Source organism: Leptonychotes weddellii, chromosome 7, assembly GCF_054177405.1.
Source record: "Leptonychotes weddellii isolate Sample4059 chromosome 7, ASM5417740v2, whole genome shotgun sequence".
In the NCBI taxonomy this organism is placed as follows: domain Eukaryota; kingdom Metazoa; phylum Chordata; class Mammalia; order Carnivora; family Phocidae; genus Leptonychotes; species Leptonychotes weddellii.
This window is the reverse complement of record NC_138375.1, coordinates 59,866,597-59,876,112: the sequence shown is the minus strand read 5'-3', so window position 1 is coordinate 59,876,112 and position 9,516 is coordinate 59,866,597. Positions and strand designations below refer to the sequence as shown.

Sequence of the window (9,516 nt, the reverse complement as noted above, 5' to 3'; positions counted from 1 at the left end):
AGTAGATGGAGCTGCCTCTCCTTCATAAGGGAGTGGGTGAAGGGAGCTCAAAGGGTGTCTAGTACAGGGTATCTAGTCCACACCTCACTGACCGGAATAACCCCAAACTCCATGCTATCTCAACCTCTCTTTCTTTAGAAAGGAAACATGATTTAGTGGCCTTGAAGTCAGAAAACCTGGCTTTCAATCCAACTCCTCCATCTACATGCTCTATTGTGACAAGTCATCTCACCAAACTGGACTCTCAGTTTCCTCATCTGCATCATGGGAAGGTGAAAAGGTCTCATCTTTATGGGTTGCTGGGAGGATAAAATAACATAACATAAATGTAAATAAAGTGCTTGACATATAATGAGTTTCTGTTCCCTTCTCTATAACCTAGGATTCCAAAGCCTTTATTTCCAGAATGAGAACATGAACCATACCCCCTTCAACATTATGCATGGGAAGACCAAGGGCTCTGACAATTCTGGCAGAGAACAAAGAGCACTCTACATGGATTTTGACACCAACCTGCTGGTCGCTTGGTTAGATTTAGACAGTCAGCGTGGTAAACTTTTGGGCAGCCTGGCTTCTTACAGGAGACGAGCTGGCCAGCATCCCCACAGCTGAAACATTCATCCTCTCTCTCCTTTGTGATTTCACCCTGGGTCCTGCGCTTCCCCTGTTGCTTCTTCTTGAATTTCTTTGACTTTTCTTCTGTGGCAATGGGTTGATTCTAGAGGTCAGATATTGAGCAGTAAGCATTCTGTCGATATATTAGTTGTGTGATCTTGACCAGATTAACTATCCTCTCTGAGCCTCAGTCTCTCCTCTGGGAAGAGACAGTCCTCATAGACTATTGTAAAGATAGGAGAAAATGCAGGAAAGGCACCTCGCACATCATAGGTACCCAATAAATGGTTGCATTAATTCTAACTTTTCTATCAACTACTCCTGCCACCTGAATGAAATAAAAGAAAAATGAACTTATTTTTGTTAACACACAAGGCTAGTGTTAAAGGTTAACGTTACCCTTTCATTACGTTTTATTTTTGTGTTTGTCTAGGTGTGTATGTTTGTGTGTGCACACACATTTCTTTATTCAATAAACCTTCACTGGACACCTTAAGAGTCACATGCTAGGAAGGCACAGAAAACTAATTCATGGTCCTTGCCCTCAATAAGCGATGTGCCCTTCATCTATATCAAATTAGGTTCATATCCACCACTCCCAAAGACAGATCCTGGTGCAGCCAGCAGGTCTCCTCCATGATCCCTGCAGCCCACACTTACCAAACCCCATGCGTTTCATCACATTTATCTTGGACTAGAAACATCCAGGATCAATCTGATCTATTACTATCCCTCAGTGATCTCCCATTTCTAAACTTCTGCCCTCAAATTTCTCTTTCACTGATTCATGTGTGAAATACTACATAGATGTTAAGGATGCAAAAACTGACATCCCTAGTGAATGTAACACCATTAAACTTAGGTTAAACTCAGTTACTATTTTGATTTATAGGTAATAAATAAACTGGACACCTTAAGGAACAAGACCATTTAACCAACTGACTAAAGAAAAAAAAACTCAATAAAATATAAACATAATTTTCCTTATTTAATAAAAGAATAATTGGGGGTGTTCATCATCTCCGTGTGTTTTTGCTCAAAATGATTACTCCTGGGGCGCTTGAGTGGCTCAGTCGGTTAAGCAACTGCCTTTGGCTCAGGTCACAACCCGGGGTCCTGGGATCGAGCCCCACGTCGGGCTCCCTGCTCTGTGGGGAGCCTGCTTCTCCCCTCTCCCCCTGCCTGCCACTCTCCCTGCTTATGCTCTCTCCCTCTCTGTCAAATAAATAAAATCTTTAAGAAAAAAAATTAAAAAGGTCACTGCCCCTTTAGTTATTGGTTTCTGTGCTAATTTGCATTTTTCAGTTCTTAATAAGAGATAGACTTCCAAATCAAAAAAGCATAATGGGAAATACCCAATTGGAGTCACTGTGTATTTTTCATCAAAATTAAACTGCAATTTTTAGTGTGCTGTAACTCAGGATAGAAAAATCTGGATGCACGTTCATCTATTATGGTCCATCCATTATATAAAAAAATTAAGTCACTTAGAGACGATGGTTAAAAAGACTATGTGACAGTAAGGAAAAAGATTTTATAATATTTAAGAAATGCAGGATACAGACTTGTAAGTAATTCTTTACAGAATTATAAGCCAGTTAAAATGCACACAAAAACCCAGACAGTAAGACACAACAATGCTTACACTTTAAGATAAGATTAAGGGTCCTATGTTTATCTACAAGTGTTATACTACATTTAGAATCTTCTGTTCAATATTGGATTCTTTGAGATCTTTAAAAAGACAAAGAGAGGAAGAGAGGGAGACACAGATACCAAGAATCTAAGAAGATTAGGAAATGTGAGTGAGATGAGCTGAGACCAATAAAGACATAGGAAGTAACCTACTTTATGGATTCCTATCTTACAGCTTTTTTAGCTAGAAAGGTATCACCAATTAGAAGTCAGACTGCTCAAAAGAAATTCAACAACACCCACAGATCTGCTCTTGAATAACCAAACTGACCATCAGAATGCTTAGTTAAGTGCCAGTAGCCCTACCAACAACTATCCAATGTCATTATTCCAAAGAGACATCTTAAAAAGTCAGCTATGCCACTGGTTAGGGAGGGAGGACCACACCATTATTCCCGATGGAAACATTTGGAAGGTACCTTTGGCCTTACACCCAAAAAGCCACTGCAGTTTGGGGCTCCACATTTGCAAACAGTCTTTCCATTCCCAAGACATTCTAGGTTGTAGTTGAAGGTAAGTTCAGTGCCTGCATAAAAGACCATGAAAATATTAACATCTATGGTTTTAATTATATTATTCTGTATTAATCACAAAGGATATGGACTTGCAAGAGAACAGATTTTTCAGAGGATAGAAGGGATTTATTAACTCTAATCCCACTATATTAATGAAATACTAATAAATTCGAATCCTATAATATTATTAATCAGCAAATACAACTTAGTAACAGAAAAACTTATACAGGTTAACAAGTAATATTTAAAATAACCTTTACTGTAGAGATGTTAATTATCCCAAGTTGTTTTGTGTTTCCTAATCAGATTCAAAATATATTAATTCATTACCAAAACAAACAACAACTCACCTGTATACACTGATGTGCTAGGCACTGGGAATGCAAGTATGAAGAAAACCTGTTGATCTGTGCCAAATCTAGCAGAACTTAAGGGAGAGACATCTCAATACAGAGTAATACTAGAGAACTCTATACCATAGACTTGGGCCCTGGCTTTATATCCCTGTTACCACAGTCTAGCTGGGTGATTTGAGCCCTGAGTACATTTGTTAAATGGAGAAACAACAACCACACAAGCATATTTAGAGAATAGGACATAATGCACACAGCAGTAATTTGTAAACTTTAAAAAGAGATGTACAGATTTAAAGTACAAATTGTCCCCTTTCTGTCAAAAGTGCATCTTCTCAAAACTAAGAGAGGAAATAAAACACACAACCATTCAAATTTAAAGCACATTAGGGAGGGCCTAACAAACACAAGAATTTTATATATGTATAAAAAGAGATTAACTCTGGGTCGGGGTAATGGTTCACCATTGACGTGTACAGTGATAATCATTTGGTCAAAATGACCAAATCTTAGAAGATTTCCCATTGCAGACTGACCTATCTTCCATCATTGAGATTAACTGATATATATAGTTTTTCATCTAATATTGGATTAATATAGATCATTATTTGTTTATTCAGCTAAGCAAATTATAAATCAGCTACCTTACATTTAGGGGTCCAAATGGTACAAAAACTAGAATCACTCATGGCCTGGTGAGAAGTTCACACTGCAAGGAACTTGCAGGAACCAAGACTGACCAAGGTAAGAGGAGGGTTCTGTCTCCCCTCTCACATTTACGGCGAAATACTGCACTGAATGATAGATAATTCTACTCACTTTATTCCTTTCTTATTAAACAATTTATGAGTACATAACTGAATTTTCATTAATTTAATGTGCTTATAATACAACTCAACCATATACACAAATATAAGATAGCAGGATACTGACATAACCTACTGCTTACTCACCATCCACTATGTAAACACAACCGCACAAGGGATAAATAAGAAGGTATTGGTGTGCATAAAGGAAAGCCTTATACCATTCTAGAAAAGAGCCCAATATACAACAGTCCTTGAGGTCTGCACTTATGGGGATGAAAGAGCATTGGAGAAAAGATAAACAAGGAGTATGACACATGTGGTAGAAAGTATAACAGGTATTGAAGAATACATGAAGCTGAATGAGTAAAGAGAGCAAGCTGAAAAGTTCTGATTCCATCTGTCAAGGCTGCAGCTCCATAGAAACTCTGCATAGCACTGAGCTTTCTGTCTCGTTCCTCTCATTCCACCCATGCAGACTGGAAGTCAAGTGAGAACAAGAACAAGGTCTGTGAATTCCCATACCATGCTGCTTGAGCTAAGTGAATATGGGAAAAGAGAGAAGAAAAATTTGTGGCTAGAAATGGTAGAGGAATCTATCACCATGGACAAAGACTTAAGTTACAAGTACAAATGTACTGAAAGCAGCCAGGAGAGATAGAAGGACTGACGTTATGGGCCTGGATAACATCTGAGTAATTAATACACAGGACACGACCCCAGGGTGGTTAGAGGTGCCAGACCCAAGAATCCAAGTAACACAGGTATATAATACCACATACTTCACAACATTTTTACAAGGATTAAATATGATAATATCCTTGGAATAGTGTCTGGCAGTGGTGCCAGGGGCTGAGGGGAGAGAAAATGGGGAATTAGCATTTAATAGATACAGAGCTTCACTTGGGGAAGATGAAAGGGTTAAAGAGATGGATGGAGGTGTCAGCTGAACAAGGTGAATGGACCTACTGCCACAAAACTGTACAATTAAAAAATGGTTAAATGATAAACTTTATGTTATGTATATTTTGCCATACCACAATCACCACCAAAAATATTCCACGCCAAGTACCACCTGGAAAGTCTTTTCTGTATTCCCAAGAGTTTGCAGACCTCATTTTGGATTATAGGACATATGGGATGTTTAGATGATAAAACCTGAAATTCCTTTCTTAGCTCCAGAATCCTTAACTGATTCTTACCTGCTTTAATGTCACTCAGGGCAAAAAGGCCAACACGAGTATCTCCATTCACAGACCATTTCTGTGTTTCACAGTTGGGCTGGCAGCAATGATTCATGAACCGAGCATAGTTTCCTTTAGGACCAGCATCAATGATCCGGTCCTAGAATTCCAAGAGATGATGCTCATCAGATACTTCCTATATATTCTAACAAGCTAGAGTTCCTATTTGTATAATTTGACTCTCCCAGGAGTGGTTCTCAAAGTGTAGTCACTAATCCATCACTAGCACCATATCTATTATTTGTTGGAAATACGAATTCTTGAGCTGCACTTCAGATATACTAAAAGCAGAAACTCTGAGGTGGGGCCCAGCAATCCGTGTTATAACAAGCCTACTAGGTAATTCTGATATATGCTGAAGTTTGAGGACCACAGCCCTAGAAGCGGCAGCTTGCCCCACCGTCTCAATTTGGTGGTCCTGAGCCCTGGGGCTACCCATTAGAAATCAGCTAAGGAGTTTTTAATACTGATGTTGAGACCCCATCCCAAATGAAGATCTGAATATCTGGAGGTGACAATCTCACAAACCAAAGGGTTCAACTTAATAAATGTTCATGAAGTTTCACACCAGGAAAGAATTCTGTTATAATAGTCAATGGAAGGGGGTCGGGGATTGCTAGCAGACCTTAATATTCAGGTACAACGAAGAATGTCAAATGCACAGAAAATAAACACATTAGGATGCTGGAATTAGGAATGAGTCCCAAATATAATTCTAGGCACCAAAGAAATGAAACTCATCAGCAAATTCCTATGATTGGAAAGATGACGGGTTCAGAGGCTGAGTTCTACAATTTATATGACCTTGTCAATGAACTAAATATTAACAAATCAGTTTCTCAATCTGTAAAATAAAAGGATGAAAGAATGATTATTTACTTGGCTGGCTTCAGGTTTTAATCTTATAGGAAAAATACTAAAAGACATAATACCCAACTTGTATAGGACAGTTCAAAAAGAATGCAAACAGTAGCTCTGTTGACTCTGGCAAGGGATGTGTAGCCAGAAATGAGCAAATTTAGCTACTCCAGAACCTCGACAAAGCAAACCCTACAAATATAAGGGAAAGACGCTGTTTTGGGCAGTGAATTACATGCCTACAAACACTATGGCTGGGACAATATCAATTTCACAATCTTATAACAATGGAAATAACACTTACTTTGTCTAGAGTAAGCATATAGAAATTAGTGATATCATGTTCTTGGGCATAACGGATTCGAGCTCTGCACTCTTCTTCATCTATTAACTCACCCACATACTCATTCACAAATTCACCCTAGAACAAGAAATAGTTCTTAATGGCAAAAAGCACAACTGTGTTTCCAGGTACACCTTATTTTTAAAAAAATTAATGAAAATAACAATCTCCAAAGCAGTTCATGTACATGTACCTAATCAATTTAACAAAGGTTTATTCAAGAAACATAAATATGATGCTTCAACTATCTGACAATGAAAAACACCTCCCCACACCTATCACTGTCACCAGGAGAAAGACTGGGATACAATGGACATTAAAGATCAACCAACATGGAAGTAGGTAAAATAGGGCTCCATTAAAATGGTCATATAGTTGATCCCTTGAACTGCCCCAAAACCTGAAAGTCAATTTCCATAAACTATGTTCCTTTTCCTTGGAATATACCCTGCCTACTGCCCGCCCTTCCACATTTTATAATACTGTCCTCCTGACTCACTCCGCTACAGTCATACTGGCTTTCCCTCATGCTGTCCAATTTGCCAGCAATGCTTTAACACTCACCTAGCCTAAGCCAACAACTACTTATATTTCAATTCTCAACTTAAAATATTCCCAGAGTCAAAGCTAGTTTCAGGCCCTTTACCATTTACCATATGCCTCCAGAACCCGTTGTGCTTCCACACTGGGTGACTACTTGATCAATGTCTCGCCCCCTTAGAATGTAAACTTTATGAAAGCACGGCCTATGCCTCTCTTACTTATCACTGCATTTGCAGCACAATGCCTGGCACACAGTAGATACATAATAGCTACTTAGCAAATAACTAAACAGACCAGCCAATATTCACTTCCTTTTCTAGAAACAAACTTCAATAAAATTCTTTAGAAAGCATAACTAGAGTAAGGTTTATTTTATTAAAATGTCAAGTAAGAGGGCGCCTGGGTGGCTCAGTCGGTTAAGCGACTGTCTTCAGCTCAGGTCATGATCCTGGAGTCCCGGGATCGAGTCCCACATCGGGCTCCCTGCTCTGCGGGGAGCCTGCTTCTCCCTCTCCCCCTCCCCCTGCTTGTGTTCCCTCTCTCGCTGTGTCTCTCTCTGTCAAATAAATAAAATCTTTAAAAAAAAAAAAAAATGTCAAGTAAGATTTATTCTACACAAAGACTATATAATATTCTCTATTAGAAACTTGCAGGTCCATGAGAGACTATGGACTCTGAGAAACAAACTGAGGGTTTTGGGGGGGGGGGGAGAATGGGTTAGCCCAGTGGTATTAAGGAGGGCACGTATACACAAACAATGAATCATGGAACACTACACCAAAAACCAATGATGTAATGTATGGTGACTAACATAACATAATAAAATTAAAAAAGAAAAGAAACTTGCAGATCCTAAGTTTGAAGTTGAAGATGTTACTGCACTTTTATTAGATAAGGCCTAATCCTCTTCGTCATTTTCCATGAACCTAAACCGAATTTCCCTTAGTAAAAACAGATTTTATTTTATTAGGTGATTAACACCTCTGTATCACATACTCATTATCCCCTTCCTCTTAACTACAAGTTCCAGAATTGTCACAAAAGAGCAAGTAAGGCCATAGTATCTCTATGAATTTCCTTCATTTTTTCATCCTCACACACCATGAACATGAGCAATACTAAGGACTTTAGAGGTAAAGGAGACTATTCTCAAGCATCTAAACTCTAGAAGGAAAAAAAAACTCTAGAAGGACACAGCAAGACCCAACAGTAAGGTTAATCCTTACACTATGTTATCTTTCCTCTAATGATCATTTTCTCATATTCATCAAGAATAATTACTCATATTAAGCAATTGCAAAGAAGAAAAAAAAATCTGGAAATTATGAAAAATTTTCTCCACCTTTTTAATATCTGTTTTTGTCCTGAGACCCCAGCCCCTCTGTAATGTTCGGAAAATTTCAACCTCTGGATACTGGCGCTTAGTGAAGCACTGGTTTTGGCAGCGTCCTCCGGCAGGACATACTGTGGGGTGGCACTCATAGAGCAACATGCGATTGATGCACTCAGAGTCGATCCCACAGGGGTTATCATCAGTAGCTTTACAGTTGCAACGGGGAATTTCGGACAAATCTGCAGTGAAGATCTGTACCCTGCCAATAGGACGGTTCACCTGCAAAAGAAACACATACTATAGAACATCAGGCAAGTCAACACAAGACAACTCAGGACCTATAGAAGGTAGACTTCTTTTCCTTGAAGTTGCATGCCACATTTTACATGATTTTGAACTTAGGGCATTATTCACAATAGCTAAATGTGGTACAAATAATGGAATATTATTCAGCTTAAAAAGAAAGGAAATCCTGACACATGTTACGATATGGATGAACCTGGAAGACATTATGTTATGTGAAATAAGCCAGTGACAAAAAAACAAATATTGTATGCATATAAGGTACTTAGAGTAGTGAAAATCATAGAGGAAAAAGTAGAATGGTAGTTGCCAAGTAATGAGGAGGGGAGAATGGGGAGTTAATGTTTAATGGGTACAGAGTTTCAGTTTTACCAGATGTAAAGAGTTCTAGAGATGGATGGTGGTAATGGTTGCAAACATTATGAATGCATTTAATATCACTGAACTGTATAAAAATGATTAAATTAATAAATTTTACATTATCGGGCGCCTGGGTGGCTCAGTTGTTTAAGCGACTGCCTTCGGCTCAGGTCATGATCCTGGAGTCCCTGGATCGAGTCCCGCATCGGGCTCCCTGCTCGGCAGGAAGTCTGCTTCTCCCTCTGCCCCTCCCCCCTCTCATGTGCTCTCTCTCTTTCTCTCTCTCAAATAAATAAATAAAATCTTTAAAAAAAAATAAATAAAAATAAAAAATTTTACATTATCTATATTTTACAATAAAAAAACTGGAGGAAAAAAAATTAAGGCAATCTGACATAAAGCCTCAGTTAATATACACATTATGGATCCCACAAAAATTTTTAAAAAATCATTTTATGAAAATCATAATTTCAAAGCTGGTAGGCCAAGTTAAGTGTAAACTGGGTTTTTGCTATTACCACATGGTGGCGCCACGTTAGCTGCTACAT

At 38.5% G+C, this 9,516-nt stretch overlaps 1 protein-coding gene across 8 annotated transcripts in view; it reads right to left on the bottom strand.

Annotated features, from left to right (window-relative positions):
• The window catches only part of NSD1 (nuclear receptor binding SET domain protein 1), a 150,132-nt gene that overhangs the window by 7,726 nt on the left and 132,890 nt on the right, over positions 1-9,516 (bottom strand). For 7 of the 8 annotated variants that reach the window (XM_081826386.1, XM_081826390.1, XM_081826391.1 and 4 more), the window contains 5 exons: positions 8,315-8,584; positions 6,391-6,507; positions 5,187-5,328; positions 2,730-2,836; positions 514-718 (listed from right to left, as the gene is read on the bottom strand). In XM_081826386.1, the coding sequence (XP_081682512.1) occupies positions 514-718; positions 2,730-2,836; positions 5,187-5,328; positions 6,391-6,507; positions 8,315-8,584 (841 nt within the window). Of the gene's footprint in view, positions 1-232; positions 300-513; positions 719-2,729; positions 2,837-5,186; positions 5,329-6,390; positions 6,508-8,314; positions 8,585-9,516 lie in introns of all 8 variants that reach the window. The other variant, XM_081826393.1, reaches the window with a different exon arrangement.